Genomic DNA, 24,244 nt, shown 5'->3' with positions numbered 1-24,244 from the left:
ATCAATCAAGATTTCTACCTAAGATTCGATTAGTATCATTCCTCATGCGAGCATGACCATAAAGAGATAGCTAATTACTCGGGTAAAAATAAAATAAAACTAATTAATATAATTAAAAATAGTAAAATATGAATATTTTATTTTACATAATTATTAATGCTATTTTAGGACTCTATTATGAAGCCTAAAATTTCTTTAATTTTTTTTAAAGAGGCATAAAAATTATAAAAAAAAAAAGAAGTTTTAAGTTTTTTCCCCTCGAAAATCTCCAACATTTAGACGATAGCTTAAGATCACAAGTCGCCATTATTGTGGTTAAGCTCTTACATCAACATCTAACCATATGTGAGCATCTTAGGATGGAGATGTCCTTTCAAAGACCCGATCACAGTACCGAAAAATTAGATTGATACGTGGCTTAATTACCACTCTACTTTCTATTACGATCATGTGGTGTTTAATGGCTCGCGTGGAGATCTTTTGGGGGTCGATTCTAGAATTAGTGTAAGGTATGCAATCAACGTCGTCCTTTGTTAGTTGATAGGAAACGGATGCAATTGTAGTTATGGGTCAAGTCCTTGCTCATCTCTCCTTTAAAATGACATAACAATAAGAGTAGACTTGTCAATTACACTTTTCTTTAAGAGAGGCCACATATATATAAAAAAAAGGTACTCTCATCACATTGAAAAATTTGGAGGTGAAGTACAAGGAAAAAAAAAAGTACATGCAAGGTTTGTAATATGCTTATTTCCATTCGGTATTTATCGGACCGACAACCTATCAGTACATGAACTAAGATAAATCGAATGGTAAAAATATTTTCTTTATAAATTTTTCAAAGCTTATATATAGTGTTACCAAAGATACAATGACAGTCTAATTTTTTATTAGTATACTATTGATACACAAAATTATGAATCCCCTAAGTGTATATATATATATATATATATATATATATATATATATATATATATATATATATATATATATATATATATATATATATATATATATATACATATATATATTCAAATAGTTTTATCTATTATATCATATATATATATATATATATATGTATAATAAACATATAAAAATATTCATAAACATTTTAAGTCCATTCACATCGAAGTAGGACAGAGAAAAATAATAATGTGATGATTTTAGATAGGTTAGAAAAGATGTTATTTCTTAACGAGGGTTGAGGAAGAGAAACATCACTAGTGGTGTAAGATATCCTTGTACAATCTCATGATTGATGTTATAAGATCTGATGTCCATATATAACATAAAAGATTGACCTTAAAATCAATGTGTAAATCTAAAACCTTTAGTTCATGTGCTGAAATCCAAAAGGAAACATAGAAGTGATGCCTTAAAAGTGCAATACTATGTTACAAGAAATTACATCAACTTCGACATAGGACAGGTTGTGACTTGACTTGAAAAGCTGAGGTAGAAGCTTCACCTAATTAGTTGAGGAGGCGTTCGACAACGTTGATGGTAGGTTTTCTTCGACCTCGAACCCTGAGGTTGGATTTCGAAAGCCACACTTGTCTACACTTCATCACTTTTCAAGTTCCTCCCCAATAATTGATTGGATCAATGTTTTATGTATAGAAATTTATCGAATGAGGTTTCCAGTCCTCGATCTATGGTAAGGGAGTTCGGTTTTATCTTAGATAACTGCGATCAAAGAAATAATCATTCGAGGAATCAACACCCACATTAAGTTTCTCTGAACTTTTATAGCTTCTCGATCATCACCAAGGTGTTGTTGTTGATAGAGGACATATAAGAATGGGACATGGCCATGCATCTCCTGCGGTGCTCAACCAAATAACTCCGGTCTTCTAGCTCAATCCTCACACTCTCTTGCAGTACGAGTGCGCAGTAGCCACGGTATCTAAGCTCAAAGGTTTGATTTTGGCGAGAGCAATTAGTAGCAGAAACCTCTCATGAATACGTTGGCATGGTGTTGCGGCAGTATCATGGTGTTGATCCTGTCATTAGCTCGTGACAGTGGATCCACACTGTCATCAGTGCAACCTCACATCAACTGATGTCTTAGGTCTTTTAGTGAAATGACGACAGATCTAAAGGTTTATAGTTTGCAGTTTCTTGAACACAGCCCGTCGAATAATCAACGCAGAAGAACATGCAACCAAGGATTCGTGGTGCATATTACACAGCTATTAAGTCCCAGATTTCCAACGAAGAACACATGGCAGACTTTGAAACATAAGGCAGCTGTAACTCTTTGACAAAGTCGAAGCAATGAGATCGGTCTGCAAGAGACAAGGAAGGTGATCTCAGGCGAACAAAGGGATCATGATGACAAGGTGAAGGGAGGGGAGAAAACTGTGTGGTGCAAAGGTCCCCTTTTTTTTCCCCTTTCCTTTTAATTGCTTGACTGATTCAAAGTTGAGAAATTATTAGATATATACTATCTTTTATTTTTTATTTTGACAAAAAAGGTAGGTGGAATGATCATTTTTTAAGCTATACCTTCAAAATATATAATCAATATGACAAATAATAATTCTTTTTAAACCCTATATATATAGAAAAGAGAGAGAGAGAGTCCATCTTGTGATATTATTTGCTAGGAAGGAGAATCATCACATACGAAGAACAATATCACCTGATTAAAAAGCTCAGATCATTTAGTCCTATATATAAATAACATCAGCATTCATTGACTGGTAAATAGCCAACAGTGGGTCCTCTTGAAAACAGAGAGAGAAGAGTTTCCAAGCAGTGTGGAATACATCCAACATGAGAGACACACAGATGGGGAAACCACTGCGTTAAATTATTGACCAAAGTGTAGGGAAAGACTTGAGATTAAAGCAGTCTAAGTGGAAGCAAGTGTGAGGAAAGCTTGCATGGTGACAAGGTTGCGGTCCCAATATGCCTTGTCTCCTTTAATTCACGTTTTAATCAGCATTATTTGTGTCCAAGGACCACATCTTTTTCTCTCTCTCTCTCTAGATTGCTACTGCTGATCCCATACACGAGTGGCACAAATAATTTGAAGCCCCTTCTCTTTCTCTAGTCTTCTGATCACCAATACTACCATCCAGAAAAGAAGACTCTGAGTGGACGAGAGAGAGATCAAGAGAGAGAGAGAGAGAGCTAGTCTGGTGTTGTAGCGTTCAGAAGGGAGAGAAAGAGTGAGAGAGAGTGATCATAAGTCATTCAGATATTGAGGCCTAAGCAATAGGTGAGTTGTTATGAGAAGTAGAGCTATCCAAATGCCTTGCGAAGGTTGCTAAAAGATCTACTTGTGACATCGGTCGGAGAGTTTCTTCGTTATGGCTCATGAATCCCAGTACAGCCAGTTCTTGCTGGGGATCAACCCCTTGACGCAGAGCTTGGAGCACAACCATGATCTCTTAGGGATGTTGGAGATTTCATCCAGGCAACAGACCTCTCACTTCACCGGCGACTTCGTCCACCGAGATCTCCCCGAACCATCAAGTAGGAGGTTTCTGGTGCCAGCTGCCGAGATGGCAACAGCAGCGAGCGCATGGCCGGTGGCCGACGGGAAGCTTTGCTTGCCGCTGTTCAACGTGAAGCCCTCCGATGCGTTCGGAGTGCTTGAGTCCTTGCAACACAGCGTGTCCGGAGACAGTTTGCAGCTGAGAGCGGCAGAACAGCAGCAGCTGATGCAAGAAAGGGAAGGCTTGGCTGCACCACCACCACCACCCTTTTACTCACACAACTCCAAGTACGTGAAACCAGCACAGGAGCTACTGGGTGAGCTGTGCAGCCTAGGAGGGGAATGGAACTCACAGGAGAGATCCGAGAAAGCAAGCCACAAGAAGAAACGTGAACCTTCCTCCTCCTCCTCTTCTTCTTCATGGCAACAGTCCCTGTGCGCCATGAATCATTTGGAGCTCCATAACTTAAAGATCAAGCTTCTCTCCATGCTAGAAGAGGTGATCACTTCCTTCATCCACTCTCTCTGCCTTTTACTTCTAACACAAATCCCTATATGAGTTAGTATGATTTTAGTATCCATCAAGTGTTGTAAAGACAACATGAAATCTTTTAGATTCTAATGTGTGGGACTGCACAAATATTGCACTTTTGGAAACATCAATTCCTCTACTTAGAGTAGCCAACCACCACCACCATCCTTCCATCCTCTACATCCAATGGATCTCACCTCTCACGATCTCTATAACCCTAGTTTCATCACAAACAAACAAAAAAGAAACCAAATAGAATAGTGTTAGAATAGTTTTCTAGTACTGAAATTTTCATGGTAGGGCTACTGATCTATTGATCTTATCGAGTTTTCTTTGGACAAGGATTTATAGCTTCTACAATTAATGTTAATATTTAATTAACTCTCTAAATAAGACATGCTCAAAGAAAAAGAGTAGCCGCAGAAAGGATTCTAGAAATGCTGTCCTCATTACGTTCTCTTTAAGTTGTGGTATACTCGCACAGGTGGGGAGAAGGTATAGAAAGTATGGCGAGCAGATGGAAGGTGTGGTCTCGTCGTTCGAGTCGATAGCTGGGGAAGGTTCAGCTACCGTCTACCTAACATTGGCATCGACGGCCATGTCGAAACACTTCAAGCGCCTCAAGGATGGGATTGCTGGCCAGATCAACGCCGTGAGGAGGGCGATGGGAGAGAAGGACCCGAGTGCACCGGCGATGACAAGAGGTGAAACACCGAGGCTGAAGCTGCTCGACCAGTGCATGAGACAACAGAAGGCGCTTCAGCAGGGGATGGCGCAGCAGCTACCATGGCGACCCCAGAGAGGACTCCCCGAGCACTCTGTCTCGATTCTTCGAGCTTGGCTCTTTGAGCACTTCCTCCACCCGTAAATTTCCTAAACTCTTTCTTTCTCTCTCACACTCTCTGCTTATGCTGTGTTGGTTTCCATGGCTGATGGAGGGATTGGGTACCGAAGGTATCATCTTGTCTCCTTATTTATCTGTCATTCATTTCCCAGGAAACAGCACTTATCCAACTTTTTTTCTGATATGAAATGATAATTCAAGTATATAGCTTGCAAACTATGATCATATGTATAGCCTGACGGAAAGAGATCAATTTGCAGTAATGGTTTTGCCATGGTAAGATTTTACCAGATCCAACAAGTGTAGCACTTCTAATTTGCACCTTAATTTATGTCAATGCTACATGATCAAGATGTTGTATCTCATACAACATTAAGGTATTCCTTTCTCTTAATTAAGAGAAATTAAGGCCTTGTTAGCAATTAGAACTGTAAACAAATATGATATTATGTATATTTATGTCTGATTGACTACATTGTCATCAGGTATCCCAGTGATGTTGATAAGATCATATTAGCACGGCAAACTGGATTGACTAGAAGCCAGGTTTGTCCACATCAACTCCTTTTTCTTAATGGAAGATTCATTTTGTCATTCTTAGTTTCCAAGCATTCTTTTAAATCTGAATGCATAAACATCATGTCATCCTAGTACATATAGTCTCAAGGATATAATGATGGTGGCATGCATGGGGTTTGGACGTAGGTCTCCAACTGGTTCATAAACGCAAGAGTGAGGATATGGAAGCCAATGGTGGAAGATATGTACGCGGAGGAAACGATGGAATTGGACGGCCACTCCAACAGTCCAACCACTGGCCATCAACACAGCAACAATCAAAACCCTAAACCTAACTCTACCCTTGAACGGAAGCCACTGCCGGTGCAGCTCCTTGACGACTCCGAATCGCTTTCATCCCTCATCAACAGCAGCCATCACGATGACCAAAACCACTCTTTCAGCAGCAAGACATTACTGCGACAATCTCAGCAGCAGCACCAACACCACCAGCAGATCACCGGAGCCGAGAACTTTAGCGTCGTCGACTTCGACTTCTCCTCTGGCAGCTACGCCAGTGATAACTTGAGGAGCAGTGTGTCACTGACTTTGGGTCTTCAGCAGCAGAGCAAAGGAGGCATGAGCTCAACGTTCTCTGCAGCCTCTCAACAGCCCCTTCTGTTTGCAAGACAGCACGCTGGCCATGGCCAATACGTCGGGTTCTCCATGGTAGATGGGGAGGAGGATCAACCCCTTCCTTACAGGAACTTGATGGGGATCCAAATGCTGCATGACTAAGAAGAAAAGTTGCATCAGTTCAGTTCCCTCCTTACAGCTTTGCATCCCGTATTGATGGTGAAACCATGGCTGAAGTTTCTGTATATCTTGTGTCCTATGACAGGGTCTAATAGTTCGATGCAGTCGTTGGTTTGCACATGTAGGCCATTGAAGAGAACATACAAGGAGACATCGGAAATTTGAGTGGGCATTATACTTCATATCCATCATGATATAAACGTATTTAATTTCTTTGTCTTTTTTTTGTAGATGATTAAATCTGGACACGATGATTTCGTAACTGATTTAGACTCATCAAGTTAATATATATTATTTTTCCATTGGACAGGATGGTGATAGATTTACCCTCGGATTTACTCTTGTTTTTCAACTTCTGTTTCTAACAGAAAAAGAATAGCCACATGAACTATAAAAAGAAAAGAAGAATAATAAGGCAGATGAAGAGAGAAGACAAACTAGATTTCTAGTTTCCTACTAATACTTCCAGACACAAGTAGTTTCGAATAGATTACTCTTCGAGAAAGCAGTTGACAAAGAAAGAAGCACGACATACAACGGACTCCCCCATGGAAACAGCACAAGCTACACAAGTAGAAGATTTCCTAAGAGACATTTAAAGCATTCTTTTGGATTCAGAACATCCCATTTAATTTATTTCCTCAAGCCTTGCCTCAACTTCAAGAAGTCACGACTCCGTGAAAGAGTCAGATGTTTAGCCTTCGCTGACCTTAGCAAGCTTCAATTCAGAAGTGGTCATACCAGTTACAAATGCCAACAGCAAGTAGAGCTCATACAAGAACACCCTAGCACACGGGATCTGGGTTGAACTTCAATGATTCTCTCCAAATAAGTTCTTTGATGTCCTCTTCGGTATATGATGGATGTTCAAAATCAAAGCTGAATGGGGCTGGGCTAAATGGTTCATCATTGATGTCATGGAGAGATGCCAAGTATGGATGTTGTAGAGCTTCATTAACTGCCAAAATAAAGTACATATATCAGTATGCTTGCAACAGAACTGCTTGAAGCATTTTTGGAACGTAACCATAAGAAATTGGCATAAACCTGTTATTCTCTTGCTCGGATCAAATACAAGCATTTTTTCTAGTAAATCAATGGCTCCAATGGACATGGTGGGAAACCTAGCACAAAACTCTTGCTTCGGGTATTGAGGAAGTTGCCTCACATATCTACGGGCATTGTCACTTCGGAGAAATCCAAGGCTTGAGTCATCCGGTGACCCTATTAGCTTACCATGATGAAAATTCATTGAGATGTCAGATCATTATGCATAAGAACTTATCTATTAGTTAAGCAAAATGCTATCCGAGAAACAAAGTTTTGAGTAAAGACAATTTCAGTAGGTTTAGCATGTTTTCATGAAGAGAACTCGGGATCTGGCATGGCATGGAAACTTGCCTACATTATCTGAATTCTGAAGTACACAAATGTGCAAACAACAGAGGTACTGTAGCACAACATATTACAGACAGGACTGCCAAGAAACAAGACAAGCAGTAGGGAACTAATTAGTTATCATTGAGGAACACAAATTAGATATTCAGCAGTCAATTATCATTTTAAGGAACAAAACACATATCCAGAGCCAAGTTACCCTTCCCCTTGAGATTGACTACTGTTGCTGCAAAGTTGAATAATAAGATCTCTAGAAATGGCTAAAATATCATAGATAGCAAAATACATCACCAACAAAAACCAAGATTTTCAATGCTATGTAAACCATTCATTGCAATAAGATATATATATATATATATATATATATGTTATGAACTGGGGAATGCAATGCATCTAAAAGTTGTACCTCGGTTATCAGCCTCAACTGATGGACATAATCTTTTCCAGGAAATAATGGTTCTCTGGTCACAATTTCACCGAGTATGCACCCCACCGACCAGATGTCAATAGAAGCAGTGTACTCTGAACAGTTAAGGAGTAGTTCAGGTGCTCGGTACCAACGAGTGACAACATATTCAGTCATGAAATCTGTCTCAGATGTTGTTCTTGCCAATCCAAAATCTCCAATTTTAAGGTCGCAATTTGCATTCAGGAGCAAATTGCTAGGCTTGAGATCACGGTGCAGGACATTTGCCGAGTGCACATATTTCAGCCCTCGAAGTAATTGATAAAGAAAGAACTGCAAAGATTAACTAGTGTCGTGAAAGCTATAATTGCAAGTTGATATGCCAAAATACCATGCAGCAAAACATTTAAGGAAACAAAGGTGTCTGATAAATTTTTTCAAAAGCCACTTACAAAAGCAAAAACTAAACAGAAGACAGTAAACTAAAGGATATATTGGCAATTTATGTATATAGCATAGCAATCATTGTTTGAGAAAACAATGCCCAACTTTTGGATTCCAATTGTGCAACAAGGTCTGCTACGGATGTAAATAGGAAAGAAGCATTCATCATGTATAATCAAATTTAGAATACAGGGACTATAGCAAAAAAGAAATATCCTAATCTGCAGTAAAATGTTTTTCAGAATGCAGGACAAGATCAAAAAGTCCAATCTTACCAAAGTACAAGGCTCAGAAACTTCTAAATGAAATGGGGGTCAAACAAAACACTTGCATAACTGAAGGGGCAAAACAAATAAAAGAAGCAACATTAGAATAATTAGACAAAAAAAAATGTAGATATAGTCCAGATATTATCATGAATCATCTCTATTCGGTAAATGGCACATGCTTTGTCATCAAGATTTTATGAAAAAACTACTTTTTGTTGAAATGTGTATGGCACTGAATACTAACCTCACAATGTTAAATTATGCAACATCAATTATGTGCTTGTCTTATGGTAAATTATGCAGAATTTATTTAGTTGCATTCAATATTAATTATTTGCCATTATGATTATTATTTTTCACAAATAGTCTTCAGATCATTCAAGAACAACCGTCGCATGTGTTATTACGGGTCCAAAAACCTTTTCTTTTGGTTGGCCTTATCAAACAGTTTGATAGAAGCAAGATTAAAGGTAAGAAGAAAAACAAACCTTCTCTAGAGAAAAATATAACTAGGAGCAAGATGCCATTGGGTTTAGGAGGGCACAGACATTAGTAGATTTCAAAGCTTCTCAAAAGGTTATATATGGATTAGGGCAAAAAAATAAGAAGGAAGAAAAACAGGGACCTATGGATGTCTTGGTCAGTTAGGACAATGGTGCGAGGAGAGGGGAAGATAAAAGAACTGTGTTTTAGGTGACGCTATTAGTTTAACCAGGGATATTGCTTTAAACAAAGCTCAAAGGTATGAAAAAACACGTGGGATTTGATTACTCAAGGGATATTGTCCTACACAAAGCTCAGTTGTTGTAGAAGTTCCACATACTTGACACCGACATCACTGCATGTTCAAGTTGTAAATCACTCAATAAGTAAGTTATCAAACAAAAAATTCAACACAATCAGAATTTGAGATGGTGGACACAAAGAACTGAAAATAGGTACAACAATGATCCAAGTGTACAAGTGAGGAAGCATAAAAAAATATTTCAAGTATCCATATTAAGATCCCCTCAAAAATATATCTTCAAGCATATATGTCAATCCTAAGATCCATATTTAATCTACAAAATTCATCATGAGAAAAAATGGATCAGCTAGAATGATATAGATATCATAAACTGGTTTCCTCTCTTAACTAGGTTTTCTCCAGAGGGCTACTGTTAAACACCAAACCTGGCAATGGTCATCTGTCAATGGTTGGTTGGAGCGTATTATCTGATGAAGATCGGTATCCATTAACTCGTAAACAATGTAGACGTCATTGAAGTTTTCTCTTCTTGGAGGGCGTATGATATCCTTAATTGCAATAACCTGCAACATGGAACACTTGTCACAATCGGCAAGTAATATAAAGGCAGTGATGAATATTAAAAATTTTCAACAATTGAAATACATACAAGTACATATGCTCAAAAGGATGAAGAATCTCTTGGGTAAAATAGAATACTTGAAATAACTTAACTGCAACATTTTAAAAAATGAATATTGGAGACCATGAAAGATGCATTTTTATAGTGCCCAAGCCTTTCACAAAGTACATGATCCATGCCTTAAGCATGACAACGTTGGACCTGCACTGTCGAGTTGGGGAAGTTACAAAACCTTATGCCTTCATGTGCCTACCTTGTGTCCAGGTGCAAATTGTAACAACAAAAGTTTCAACTCGCTATGCCCGCCTTGCACCCAATGCTCACAGTATGTATGACTTTAGTTGCATTAATCATCATTGTCAAAGGTTTCACATCAAAATAGGGTCATATATGAGCACAAATACCACATCTACATATCAAATAATTACTTAAAAGAGGAAAATTTTGGGTAAAATCAAGCAAATAAAATACCCGTTCTACTTCCATTAAAAAAAATATATAAATTATATATTAATTATTAAATTGAGACATAAATCATCATGAAAGAAAACAGTGTCATTCCTACCCAGTACTTTTCAAAGGATAGTGAATTCAAAACAGCCATATAGCTGGGAACAACGGCGTGCATATGCCTACCATAGCCATGATCAACCGAAATAAACAAAGAACCAGGCCCACCAAAAGTTAGCCTGCTTGATGCCTATCATTTTAGAGCATAGTTGACCTCTCCGGTTCCTTAGAAATGCATCAATCGATTTGCTTTAGTGCAATATAATCAAAGGTGCTAGACACTAGAAGGCGCCAAAGTGCCAAAATGACTGAGGCGCAAGACACTCGCCCGAGCGAGGTGCTCTCATATTTAAAAAAATTTAAAAAATATAACTAAGGAGAAGTATTAACACACTTGATGGAGCAATCAAGGGAAAGGAGGTGTAGAAGAGGAGACAATAGTAGGAGGGGAAGGAGAGAGATAGTTATCGCGAGAAGAAGAGCTTGTTGGAGATCCACTCAGCATATGGAAGCCTCTTGTGAGAAGAAGACAATGTCGCCCACCGTTGGAAAAGAAGACATCACTGGAGAGGAAGATGCCACCACTAATTAGTTTTTCTAGGGTAAGAATTAAGGTTTCATGCATGTGGGGGGAATTGGGCTCATATTGATCTGGTTCAATCAAACTAGAATCAACGAACCACACCCAATTTGGTTTGGATCAGGCTCAAGTCAATTGGATTTCGTTCAGGCGTGCACCTGAGCACACCAACTGCTTGACGTCTGGGCTCAAGCATACGCCTGGAATCAGGCATGCACTTGCGCCATGCCCAATTGAAGGCGCCTGCCCAGATGTTTTACCAGGTGCTCGGGCCTCGCCTCTCCCGAGCGCCCTAGCATCTGTTGACTTCCCTGCCTTTAAGTAATCACTTTCATTAGGAAATCAGATAATGATATGCTATTGAGTTAGAAGGCAACACTAAAATCTTTCTGCAATCACTTTAAAATAATGTACACAACAAGATTTACATGTTAACTTCTCTTACATAAATAAAAGTAGAGAACACAGGTACCAAGAGCCACTACCAACATCAGTAAACGAAAAGGAACCAAGTGAAAAGCACTAGAGGAAATATGGATCACCAAGCAGTAAACCTTTCCACATTAAAAGGCATAAACACAGACCATATAGCTTATCGATCATTATTTATTACTTTCTTATTTTTTTCAGTGACACCAGGCAGTACAGGTCAGTGTACTGCCTGGTATACCAATAATGCATGCACAACTAGTAACGGTGACCAAGAATTTAAACCATTCTGATAACAGAGTGATCTAACATGGACCCAAGACAGGCCCACCTGAAGGCCGAAAAGAATATAGATCAACAACACCTAAAAGATAATCAACCAATTCAGCAGCACAAGGTTTACATCTCCTCACGATGAAATATGTTGCAATGCCCAAAAACCATAAAAATTATTACTCACAAAATGGCGAAAATCAGAGAAACAAATGAAAGGGCACTACATTTAAGCAAAATCACCCTAAGCAGTGCATCAACTAGCAGAGTGAAAATTCATTATGAATCTGAATATGTTTCAGAATAACTGGTTATTCACAAATCTTGGGCTGTTTGTAATGGTTATCTCTGAAGTGGAGAACCAAGCCATTTCAATGGCGGACAGTGATTATGAAGGACAGGTTTATTCTATGTCAAATGATCAGAAAACCTGTTCTACCAGGAGTGAATAATTCAAGGAAAAATGCACCAGGAACAGAAATGCAAATCACTTGAATGATCTTATAACTAGAAACAACTTGAGAGACAAATAATGACAAAGCCATGTCCACTTCATGCTCAACTTACATTCTCATGATCCATGTGGCGAAGAAGTTTTATTTCCCGTAAGGTTCTTTTGGCATCAATTCTGTTATCAAATGCATTGCCAATCTTCTTTATTGCAACCTCTTCACGTGTCTGAGAATTCACTGCAGCACTAGAAAAAAGATCGAGAAATAATTCCTTTTTATTCCTGCTAAACCAAAGATGGATTTGAAGAATTAAACTAACTCAGCTTTAGCAAAGGACGAAACAAATCAAATTACTACAGATTGTAATCCTGACTCTCAAAATTTAGGAGGTAGTTATGTAAAGCATAGCAATGTAGAAGAAAATAATGAACAAATTGCAAATAAAATAAATAACGTTGGAACCAAAGTTATTTTTTTTCATAGGAAGCACCTTATAAAGGGGGAAAACGGCCTAAAAAATGGATTCATTGATCTGAATGATATGATGATTTTTATTCCATCGAGCTCCTCTAGCTTCGCCGAAGACTGTACAAAAGATGTGTCCATGTGTAATCTTCTTACTCTTTCAACAATTACAAAGACTGATCGGTTAATCTATACATACCAAGAGAATAGTATTTCAGCCATATGTGTGTAAAATTATTAGAGTATAGATGCAAGGATTAACAGCATCACCCTTTTTTTCATTTTGGTGGCCCTTGTATCATGGTACTATGGTTATACACTCCAAGCTGATAAATGCTAAGAATCAAGCAGAGGCAATAAGATATCTTAGAACCTAGGCATGAAGTGTAAGTATAGGCATGAGATTCAGTAGGGTGAGACTTAATTTGCACAGAGGTATTTCATAATTAGTCTCAAAGACTCAAATTAATAAAATAACAGGAAAGGGGTGGGTTCACAGCATTAACAGCAAAATAGAAGAAGTCAAAGAGGATAAGCAATACATATAGCTACATGAAAATGCAACACTAGTAAATCGATAAGAACAAAAGAAACAGAAAATAAGTTCAGTAAGAACAAAAGGCCATAATAAACATGATTTGATGTTTCAAGTTTGATTAAAAAGATGTTAAAGTGGAATGTTTTCGCAATTTGGTAGCTTTGAGTTAAGAGTGGTGATTTATTTGAGTCATATTAAAAATAAAAAATCAACAAAATTGAGCAAAAGTGTGAAAAATATTTTTCATGCATCATAGTATAGAAACCAAGCAGTAACAGATGCTAATTACTTATGGAAAGGATGGAGATCTTATCATGAAATGCCACAGTCCACGTAAGATCAGCCCAAGTCCTCCAAACCCATCCAGGGGTTTGGAGGATGAATTCAGTGATCTATCCATACATGTATCTAATGTATGTGTAAGTACAAGCTATAAAAATATAAGGTTACAGCCAAGGATTTTAATTTAAAATAATACTGCCTGTACCGGGCGATACCGTCAATTGTGGTTGTTTCCGCCCTGTTACCACCCTAAATCGATCGTCACCGCCCGCTACCGGGAGGTATTAGCTAAGGGAGAAGAAAGAAGAGGGAGAAAAAGAGGAGAACCTAGAGATCCGACGTCGCTCTCCCTCCTCGTCTGAGGCGACGAGGCGTCGGCATCGTCGGCAACTTCTCCTCATCTGCGCAGGGAGAAGGATCCTCGATGACGTCGTGGGGAGAAAAAACCGAGCATCGTCGAGGCGGGGTTTCTTCTCCCCACACAGGCAGAAGAAATAAGGTGACGAGGCGGCAACGTCGCCTCATCGCCCTTTATTGCGTGGCGAGAAGGAAACGGTTTCTTCTCCCCACCTTCTCCCCGCGCGGGCAGAAAGAGGCAATGTCAAAAAGGGCGAGAAGGAAACAGAGGTTTCTTCTCCCTATGCGCCAAAAAGGGCGACGAGGCAGTCACCCCTTTTTTTTAACTTATATATAGATACGATATGAAATTTCAATCCTTGGTTACAGCATCATCATCTATATTCTGGAAGTTTTAGAAAAGAAGCTAGAAAGAAATGTTATCTCAAATTTCATCAGAATTTCAGGGGGAAACAAGGGATGCAAAGGATAAAAAATAAATTGTAAGAAGCATGGAAGCATCGTCCTGTGTGAAAGAACAAAATTTGCCCTTGTTTAATACATCTACTTCTGATTTTAAGCTGTTGAAATTGAATCAAAATATGTCCACTTTTGCTCTCTCCAGGCCTTGGTCTTGTATGGAATCCACCTGGAGCTTGGAATCATTGACAAAATGTAATGCAACAGCAATAATCACAGAAAAAGATGCAAAAAGTGGAATGTGAACATGATAGAGTAGAGAAACAGAAGAAAAAAGCATAACAAAGCTTAGCAGCAACAGTGTACCAAAGAAATAAAAAAGGGGAACAAACCTCACTGAATTATCTAGTGATTAGAAAAGTGATTTTGGGAACTAAATTGGTGCATCTTCATAGTGCCTAAGCCTTTCATCAAGTGGACGGTGCATGCCTCTAGCACAACAAATAACTTGTTTTGTCTTGAGTAAGGCAAGTTATAAAACATGTGCCTTGTTGAACCTACATTGTGTTTAGCCACAGGCATGATTATAACAACAAAACTTGAGCCACGCTATGGTTAATTTTTGACCTAGGTGCATCGTTGTCACTGTCAAAGGTTATGCATCACCATGGTAAATTCCGATCACAATCACTCGATGTTCATTTCGAATGAAAGCTTACGCACAAATGAACAAGTTATGCAAAATCTTTAGTTGTCCGATAGTACTGTGATATGGTATGAATTTCTCAAGCACATCATGGAAAGAAGAGCATTTCCAGCAACTGCCTCGTTGCCAATCATCTCAAAGTCAACTTTTTCTTACTTCCCAAATCCTTTCTTTTCGAGGAACAAAAATTCAAGATCGCCCACGAACAATGGGCGTAGTGACTATCTTTGCTGCAATTAGTGCTGCCTCGTGAGTCCCTTAGGATCTGTCTCATTATGACGCCACGTCAATTGAACTCGATACTACAGTCAAAGTTACCTATTCATGTTCCTTTTAATTCTTATAACTCGAACACAAATTAAAAAGAGGAACAATGAGAAGAAACAGAGAACCTAATCGGAAACCGATATCTCCATCGCAAGAAGGGAACTCCTCCAAACCCATAAAGATGGGAGCATTACGACTCACCAGACGATGCCGTAGGCGCCGCGGCCGATGGGGCGGAGCGGGGGGACGTACTTGGCGGTGACCTCGAAGAGGTTGCCGTACACGTTGTACTGCACGTACCGGCCGCCATGCGTCGGGAAGCCCTTGATCGGCCCCTCCCCATGGGGGGCGGCAGCGGGCGCGGAATCCATGCCGAGGACCTCTCCCTGGGATCCTCCGCGCCCTCGTCCTCCTCCTCCTCTTCCGCAGCGATCAGATATCAGAGAAATGGTGGGAAGAGATGATATAGGGTCTCGTGGAGGAGAAGAGGGTAAAGGGAAAAGCCCGTGAGATGGGAGTTGAGCTGCGTCTGCTCTGCTTCGACGGCTGCATCTTCTTTCTTATTGGTCGCTTCCCGTCGCCATCGTCGCCTCTTCCTCGGCGAGTAAGATGTTGACCGGACTGTAGCCAAAGCTGAGACCAGCAGCATATGAAATTACTTGGCAGCTTCCATCCTCCCCTGTTTTTGTTTTCATGTTGTGTGTTTCTTGTTTTATACAACAACCACCAACAATAACGCCAACAAACCATTCTGTTTCAACTGATTAACCGCAAAGACATAGATATTTCATATAAGACAATATTATTAATTATTTTAAATATATATAAATTCTTTTGTAATTTTAAACAAATATAAAAGTTATTTTTATTCTTAAAAATTAACTTTAGCCTCAACAAAGAACAAAATGAAAAAGAATATGTACATGTGATAAAGACATTAAGATTATTTGTACAATAAAAAAGAAGACAAAAAACATTTTAATAGAAATTAAAAATAAAGATCTAAATATTTTTAATTTAACTAATGATATTATTTATTGTATAATTTCTAGAAATTTTTTAGGTCTCATCTTATATTTTTTATAATCATTATAATTAATTATCTTATCTCTTCTAACTACACCATCAATACATGTATTTCTTATAGTATAATAATAAATAATTATATTATTTTTCGTTTTCTAAAGTACAATAATAATGTCATATGCTCCAAAAAAAGGACTTAATTACAAGGTTTTATAGGTGTATATACTTACAAGTATCTTGAGAAGACATGAAGACATAATTTTTTGAGTTGTAGTATAGAATAATTACAATTTACTTATGTAAACATTTTCAAAGATCCACAATATATATATATATATATATATATATATATATATATATATATATGTTTCAGCTGATAGTCAAACAATAATCAGCTGACAAGTATTATATAATATATATATATATAATACTTGTCAGCTGATTATTGTTTGACTATCAGTTGAAATTTTAATTGTCATGAATACCTTTTTCTTGACTTAAATATTAATAGTATTTTAGTAATAATAATTTCACGAAAATAAAAATTAATTATACATGTAAATTTAGTTTATATAGAAAACGATGATAAAACGGATGAAGTCCATCTCTCTCTTCTCGGCTGTGTTGGGGGGAGGGAGAGGAAGGCTTCTTGTCACCAACTCGTCTTTTACTTGCTGTTGTCTCATACGACTCCTCTTTTCCTGAAGGAAGCCAAGGAATAGAGATGTAATGTAACAGTAGAAAGAACTGCAGTTGAAAGCTCCCAAGATCCCATCTTTAGCAGCCAAGCCATGGAGAGGCACAGATGCAAGCTGTGCTTCCGCCGCTTTGCCAATGGTCGCGCCCTCGCCGGTCACATGCGCTCCCACCACGTGGTTCCGGCGAGAGCACCCCGCCCCCTCCCCTCCCCCTCACCCTCTGCCTCCTCCTCGTCTCCCCTGGCCGCGACCGCCGCTGAGGCGGAGGAGGAGGTGAAACCGTCGGCGATGTACGCCCTCCGTGAGAACCGAAGGGAGAGCTTCTTCTCCTCCGCCGCTGCCGCCTTCCAGGACCGCGGGAGCGACACTGAGTCGTCCATCCGCCGCTGGCCCAAGCGCCGGCGCCGCCTCCCGGCAGAGCCCCCAGCCGCGGATGAGCCGGCCAGCTCCGTCTCCGACGCATCCCCCGACGAGGACGTCGCCCGCTGCCTCATGCTGCTCTCGCGCGACGCGTGGTCCAAGTGCAAGGCAGAGGGGCGCCACACCAACGGCTGGGATGAGATCGAAGGAGAGGAATACGAGGAAGAGGAGGAGGAGGACGACGACGAGGATGGGATCGGATCCAGATCGAGGCGGCCGAAGAGCAGATTCCAGTGTGGAATGTGCCGGAAGGTGTTCCGATCATACCAAGCACTCGGCGGCCACCGCGCAAGCCACAAGAGGGTGGGGGCGAATTGCGTTCCTGCCTCCGCGGGAATGCGGATCCACGGCGAGGATTCCTCCGGCACCACCGCAGCCCACCATGACGCAAAGCTCTGGGAGTGCCCCTACTGCTACCGGGTCTTCGTCTCCGGCCAGGCTCTCGGTGGCCACAAGAGGTCCCACCTTTCCTCCTCTGCTGCCGCCACCGCCTCCACCTCTCCTGCCGTCCCACTTCTTCGTCCACCCTCGCCCTTCACCTCCGCCGCCAACAACGACACCAACAGCGGCATAGATCTCAACCTCCCAGCTCCAGACGATGAGGCGGAGCTCTCGGTGGTCTCTATCGCAACAGAGTCCGCACGCAAATGACTTCATCTCGCCGCTTAGATCACCTTCCATTACAGAAAAAGACGCCATCTTGAAGCAATTCGAGGCAAATTCCAATGCAAGCAACACCAAACTCCACCCAAAATCTCATCTTTTGAGGTGGCCACTGGGAACGAGGATCCAATTCCATTCAGCTGACATCAAGTTCCGATTTTTATCGCATTCTTTCGTTGTTTTTGTGCTACAGTTTGGGTTTCATGAGCTATATAAATCTTTCTTCAGCAACTAGTGGATAGCAAACTAGCTGGACTATAATCAAGCAAAAATTTCCTGTAATTAAGCAAGGAGTGAAAGCCTGGTGCTCCGTAACTGAGTCAAGAGGAAGAAGATGGGAGAGTGGATTTGGAAGCACAGGCGCAGTTTCCAGCTGTTGTCGGCTCTCCTTGTGTCCATTCAACTGGGTCCCCTGTTTTTGTTGTTTCTGATCCCTAATGGATGTACTTCAAATAATGATCAAGGACTCTCCTTGTTGAGTGACACCTACCGTTCAACTCCTCAACCTAGCTCTGTGAAGGAAAGCCACAGTTTATTACCATTCTTTACGACGATACCACCTTCTTCCCCATTTGTAAGCTTGCTTTGCTTTGGACAACCTTGCAATGAATGGCTCAAAGGAGTCTCTTCGATGGGGGATGATTCCTTGGGAGGGAATCCTCAACTCATCATTGTTGCGGCTTCTCACTCTGACCCCGAGGAGTAGCAGCTCTTAGGAAAGTCAACTTAGGGAAGCTGAAGGCCAAACTACTGTATCTGCTCCACCTCACAAGCTCAGAGCCAAACCGTTCTTCTCTCACCTGCACCTACTACCATGCGATGAACCAAGCTCATCTCATCAATGTAGTAGGATTCGAATGAAAGATATGATTACAGTGTATGTTTGTCTCCAACTCCAGATCAGGTGTAATCCGAAGAGTGCCTAAAAATGCGGCCTTTGGGTTGGGAATCGTTGAGTGACGGGCTTCGAGATGTCGGCCACTTGTGGTGGAGTCAGCTTTGCGACATCAACTGCTCCTCCCCCCAAACCACAAGTTGAAAGCTCGCAATGGATGGATAGCCTGTGCGCATCAGATCTCGGATCAATTGCCGAGATAAATGGAAGCAAAGCATGGGATGGAGCAATGACAATCTAAGATATGATGACGAAAACTTTCCACCATTATTAATGATAATAATAAGAGAAATAAGCCACATAATGCTGCTCAATCCATATGGAAAGGCCAATAAAATTTGGGCCATTTTGCTCAAAATAGGTAAACTCTAACATTGAATGGGAAAGTTGAGTTATGGGTCTCCATTTCTATTCATCCTTATTGTATTGTCCTTTGGGTTTGGGGGATTTGCCCTCCATTACTTGTATTGCAAAGAAAACCTTTTGATGTTTCAGATATTATCCTATTTCCAAAAGCCAAATTTTATGCAATTCCCAATAATTAAACAAAATGGGGACCAGCTTGTAAATAATATAAGCATAATAGATGGGTAACAAATTTTGCATTTATATTTGTAAAGTTAAGATTTTTTTTTTGGTACAATACTAAAATGATTTAATTAATTGGATTATAATAGGAGTTGTTTTTGATATGAGGGCATTTTGATCATTTGAAAAAGATAGAACTCCTTATAAACATTATGGAAACAATATAAAATAATGGAGCTTTTCCAAAAAATTGTTATAAAGTTTGAAAAATAGTAATGTCCCTCTAAATATTAAGATTCTCCACATATAGCTTGTTGTTAAGATCAATCCAAAGTAGATTACTTGTATCCATAATTACCAATAATTAGTTTAAACATTAAAATTAGTTTTTTTTTTTAAGAAAACAACATGCCTTTACTGTTCTTACCATTTCAACAGTCTGTAGAAGGAGAGATCAGTATCCTAACAATTAAACAACAAGGATAAATAATATATATTCATGGTAAAGTCAACTTTACAGCAATAAAGATGGAAATTGCGAACTTTGGAGGTCTACATATGTGATCATATCCAAACCATTCATATAAAGAAATAGGTAGGTTAGCTATGAAAGATTTTGATTATTAATTGGGTTCCAATCCAAAGAATAAGAACAAAGAAGTGATTGTTGATCACAATATCCTGAATCGAATGCCTCCTCGACCAACTTATTTCTATTTCTTAAGTGGTGAAATTTCTAGATAATACGCTAAGTATAATAGGCATGTACTGTACGCCACAAGAACAATGTTCAGGTGGCAACATGATGCAGAACTATGACGAGCAGAGAGGAATAGTTGCCATCAAAGATGCAGCGTTAGGTCGATCTCCTCGTCACTTGCGTTCTTGGCATCCGTAGCCCCACCGAGATCTTCCTTGGATGCGAAGCTTGGGTTTGTGGAAGTCGATGGGGCTTCCATCCTCGTGGATGTTGATGGTATTTCCGTTCTTGCTTGTGCCATCTCAGGCCTCGTCGTGCTCGGAACACCAGCAAATCTAGAGTGGTAGGACCTCTGCAGCCCAATCCTCCATAGCGCCTCATCTCTCGACACATGATCACCGTAGGGAGAAGCGAAGAAAGGCTGCTTTGAAGTGTGCCTCGTCGTGACGTAGCCGTGGAAGTTGTAAGGTGGATGATAAGGTTGGTGCTCGTAAGACATCTGCATAGGGAGGTTCGTCTTTGGGAGCAAAGGCGGAAGATGTGATTGGTAGCCGGAAGGCCTCAGCATGGGGAGGTCCAGCTTCGGGGAGAAGGGCGGAAGATGTGGTTGGTAGCCGAAAGGCCTCAGCACGGAGCGGGCCGGCATCGGGAGCAAGGGCGGAAGATGTGGTTGGTAGCCGAAAGGCCTCAGCACGGGGTGGTCCGGCGTCGGGAGCAAGAGCGGCGCGAACTGGGCTCGGGCTGCGTGCATGGAAGAGTAATGGGGTGGCACAAATGACGGGTACGGGAGTATGGGGACAGGAGCATGGTTGTCGTAGAGCCCCCGCAAGTTATCCAATGGTCCGGCGGCGTGGCGCTCCCTGCGGTGGCCGTTTTGGTGGCCACCCAGGGCTTGCCCGGTTGTGAACGTCCGGTCACAGTACTGGCACTCGAAAGTCCTGTTCTGCTCCTCTTTGTTCTCCGGTTGATCTGCCAATCCAACCCTCCCTGCTTCATCTTCGTTCGACATTTTGATCTGCAACGATTCGAAACCCTACTGGTTATCCACTGTTTCATGATTCATACACCGATGAAAATGAAAGATTTAGGTCACAAAAGTACGTGCTAAATGCATGCAGCAGCAGCACGTAGGTCGGAAGTATAAGAAGAAAAATGTGGACAGTAAATAGTGATGAGAGACTGAGATGAAGCAGAAGATCGAGAACAAAGAGAAAGACGTACCGCTGGTGATGATGCAAGTCCACTGGAATCGTAATTGATGGGCGAGATGTGGTTGCAATCACCTCCTTTTATACTTTGGGATCGATTATGGTAAGGTGTCTTTTGCTGCATGCCAATAGAAATCTGACAAAACATGTCTAGATTGAAAGAAGATTTTTACAGCGAAGATGGGAAATCTTTAGACTATGGATTGTAAATGTGGAAGCTGTTCATTCCTTCAACCATGCATTCATCCCCTTTCAACAACTAATGCTAGATTGTCAATTCTGCAAATGGCATATGGAGACAATTAAGATTACTTTTGGGGGAGTTCTCTAGTTGGTGCTTCTTTCAGTCATGTCTTTAACTCTTTTGTACCATTTATTGACTTTAGAAAGATGTTTATTTAAGTAACTATGTGTTATTTCCAATTTAGAAATACTACAAATGTATATATATATATATATATATAGTCCTAAACTAAAAAAGGAATTTATAAATCCTTGAAAAGTTTGGAAATATAACATTTACTATTATAAATTTTAGCATAATGTATATCCTTAGAAATGTTGAGATCCTTCACATATATTAGTGCCACATTCAAATGTTACTATAAAAAATATTAGTCTATCTGAGTTGATATACAATTAATTAACTTACTTTAGGCGTACATGCAAGTTTTTAGAATTTAAAGTGATACATGTGTTAAAATTAAATTATTAGGAGTAAACATAAAAATATTGATTTTGGTGGGGTATATAAAATATTAAACATTAAAAAATTTAATTTTAAATGTTTAAAATTAAATTAATTTTAGGAAGTTACATTCTAGCTTGATCTATTCAAGATTTAAATTTAAGAGTCTATAAAACGTTCGATAGCATTAGGGTAAATATTAAGAAATCAACTTAATATGTATGCAAAACGGTGTTAAACTCAAGAGATGCATTGGGTCATTGAGGTGTGTAAACTTGAATCATTCACATAAGAAGTATCAAATACATGAGACGTATGAGAGTATCAACCAATGATGACTTGAACGCCTACATAGGTGGTTCAAGCATAGGTGATATGTGAGGTCATTGGATCATGTTAAGTTGAACCACCTACGAAAGGGGTGTGAAATGCAAGATAATCACAATAGTATTATAGCATGCCAACTTGAACAACATATGTGCCACTCATTGAAGATTCATTCCAACATGCTGATTTGAACCACCCATGTAGGGGGTGTCAAATAGAGGAGATGCGTGAGGTTCTTGAGGCATGCTGAGTTAAACAACTTGTATATAGGATGTTGAATATTAGAGATGTGTGAGGGTATCAAAGCATGCCAACTTGCATAGTGGAGTGTCAAACATAAGAGAGATATAAGGGCATCGTGGCATGTTGACTTAAACCATGAGGTGTGGAATATAGGAGACATGCATGGTTTCAGATTATGTAGACATGAATAATTTATGTATAAGGTATTGAACACTGAATATATGCTAGGTCATATGTTGATTTCAATTGCTTGTATAGTAGGTGTGAAGATGCACAAGGGCATCAAAGCATGCAACTTGAACTTAATAGAGGTTGTTATACTTGATTATCATAGCATACTAATTTAAATCACCCATAAAGGTGTTCGTTGTAGGAGACATACGATAATGTGTCAACTTGAACCACTCGTGCAAGGGTGTTACAAGGAGACTCTTATATAGGTGGTGTCAAGTGTATGGACATGTGAGCGTGTCAACGCATTCTAGCATGAATCACCTATGTAAAGGCTCTCATATGTAGGAGACATGATAATTTTATGTCGTGCCAACTTAAATTGGTCATGTTCGGGGTGTCAGATCCTACATATACATGAGGTCATCTGAGCATATCGACTTGAATCATCTAGATATAGGGTGTTATATAAAAGATATACACAAAAGTTAGGACATGCTAGATTGAATCACCCACATAGGGAGTTTGGAGCATAGAGCACATACAAGGACATTGACACGTGCCTTATATGAATTATCTATGTAGAGGGTATCAAATATAGGATATACATAAGGCGTTTGAGGTTGAGACTCTCATAATGCTAAATTATTACTATCAGAGTTGATTGTCAATCCACATCATAGAGTTGAGCCTGGCCCACTTCCTAAATGTCATTGTATCTTTAGAAACATCTATTAAAGGAAGTAGCTATTCATTCATAATGACTTACCTTAAGTCCCTAGCATCATAAGTGTCACATAAGAACCTAGCATTTTGGAGTGTATCTTACGTGACTACTATGATACTTAAATTAGTTTGTGATCCTACATGAGTGTCAAAATAAAATTTTAGCCCTTAAATCATACATGAGAGGTTCCTATTTATGGAATGATGAGTCGATATTCTAAAGATAAAAAAATATTCTAACGAATATTCTTTGCTTCAGCTCACGTTAATTAAGAGTCTAATTAGGCTTTGCTTGTTGAGTCGTAATTGGTGGGAAATATCAATCATACTAGAACGAAATATTGATCGACAAATATCAACTAATCAAAACAAACAAAATACTAAATATACTAAGAAAATAATCTTTAAAGTGCAAATTAAATTAAACAATCTTTAAATTACAAAGAAAAGATATTTGTAGCAACGAGTAGGTACTCACAAAATGTAGATTAAATTTACATGGATGCCTATAACTCTAGTTTTGGTGGTTTCTTCTCACTTCTAGTTAAGTGTTTAATGCGACAACTTATATACCTAAGTCAATATAACATTCACTCTACACTTTTGGCTAAGTTTCCCTTATTACGAAGATAAGATTATTTGGCAACAATGAAACTTATTCTCTTGATCAC

At 39.6% G+C, this 24,244-nt stretch overlaps 3 protein-coding genes across 4 annotated transcripts; 2 read left to right on the top strand and 1 right to left on the bottom strand.

Annotated features, from left to right (window-relative positions):
* The first annotated feature begins 3,011 nt into the window (after positions 1 to 3,011).
* LOC135609899 (homeobox protein BEL1 homolog) lies at positions 3,012 to 6,354 on the top strand. The gene is made up of 4 exons (XM_065103685.1): positions 3,012 to 3,944; positions 4,462 to 4,841; positions 5,307 to 5,367; positions 5,527 to 6,354. The coding sequence occupies exons 1-4, from the start codon at positions 3,318 to 3,320 to the stop codon at positions 6,115 to 6,117; spliced, it is 1,659 nt and encodes a 552-aa protein (XP_064959757.1). The 5' UTR covers positions 3,012 to 3,317; the 3' UTR covers positions 6,118 to 6,354.
* A 244-nt stretch (positions 6,355 to 6,598) lies between these two features.
* Positions 6,599 to 15,917, bottom strand: LOC103981254 (mitogen-activated protein kinase 2). 2 transcript variants are annotated; one of them, XM_009397913.3, is made up of 6 exons: positions 15,482 to 15,917; positions 12,382 to 12,511; positions 9,826 to 9,963; positions 7,940 to 8,272; positions 7,183 to 7,366; positions 6,599 to 7,093 (listed from the first exon to the last, which is right to left on the bottom strand). In XM_009397913.3, exons 1-6 carry the CDS (start codon positions 15,649 to 15,651, stop codon positions 6,921 to 6,923), a joined length of 1,128 nt encoding a protein of 375 aa, XP_009396188.1. In that variant the 5' UTR covers positions 15,652 to 15,917; the 3' UTR covers positions 6,599 to 6,920. The 2 variants fall into 2 exon arrangements, with proteins under 2 accessions (XP_009396188.1, XP_018680913.1); XM_018825368.2 differs by having other exon boundaries at positions 12,382 to 12,547; positions 15,482 to 15,832.
* A 1,000-nt stretch (positions 15,918 to 16,917) lies between these two features.
* LOC103981253 (zinc finger protein ZAT1-like) lies at positions 16,918 to 18,572 on the top strand. The gene has a single exon (XM_009397912.3). The coding sequence runs from the start codon at positions 17,098 to 17,100 to the stop codon at positions 18,073 to 18,075; it is 978 nt and encodes a 325-aa protein (XP_009396187.2). The 5' UTR covers positions 16,918 to 17,097; the 3' UTR covers positions 18,076 to 18,572.
* The last annotated feature ends 5,672 nt before the right edge of the window (positions 18,573 to 24,244 follow it).

The sequence above is a fragment of the Musa acuminata genome, chromosome BXJ2-4 (genome assembly GCF_036884655.1).
Source record: "Musa acuminata AAA Group cultivar baxijiao chromosome BXJ2-4, Cavendish_Baxijiao_AAA, whole genome shotgun sequence".
NCBI classification, from domain to species: Eukaryota; Viridiplantae; Streptophyta; class Magnoliopsida; order Zingiberales; family Musaceae; genus Musa; species Musa acuminata.
This window is presented reverse-complemented; position numbering and strand designations above follow the sequence as displayed.

Excerpts from the sequence above, each read along its gene's own strand:
- LOC103981254 (XM_018825368.2), bottom strand. The coding sequence starts at position 15,651 with ATGGATTCCGCGCCCGCTGCCGCCCCCCATGGGGAGGGGCCGATCAAG. Across the intron at positions 12,548-15,481 it reads GGCGCCTACGGCATCGTCTG|GAATAAAAAGGAATTATTTC; the intron begins GTGAGTCGTAAT and ends TTGGTTTAGCAG. Across the intron at positions 9,964-12,381 it reads GCCACATGGATCATGAGAAT|GTTATTGCAATTAAGGATAT; the intron begins GTAAGTTGAGCA and ends TCCATGTTGCAG.
- LOC103981253 (XM_009397912.3), top strand. The coding sequence starts at position 17,098 with ATGGAGAGGCACAGATGCAAGCTGTGCTTCCGCCGCTTTGCCAATGGT.
- LOC135609899 (XM_065103685.1), top strand. The coding sequence starts at position 3,318 with ATGGCTCATGAATCCCAGTACAGCCAGTTCTTGCTGGGGATCAACCCC. Across the intron at positions 4,842-5,306 it reads TTTGAGCACTTCCTCCACCC|GTATCCCAGTGATGTTGATA; the intron begins GTAAATTTCCTA and ends CATTGTCATCAG. Across the intron at positions 5,368-5,526 it reads CTGGATTGACTAGAAGCCAG|GTCTCCAACTGGTTCATAAA; the intron begins GTTTGTCCACAT and ends GTTTGGACGTAG.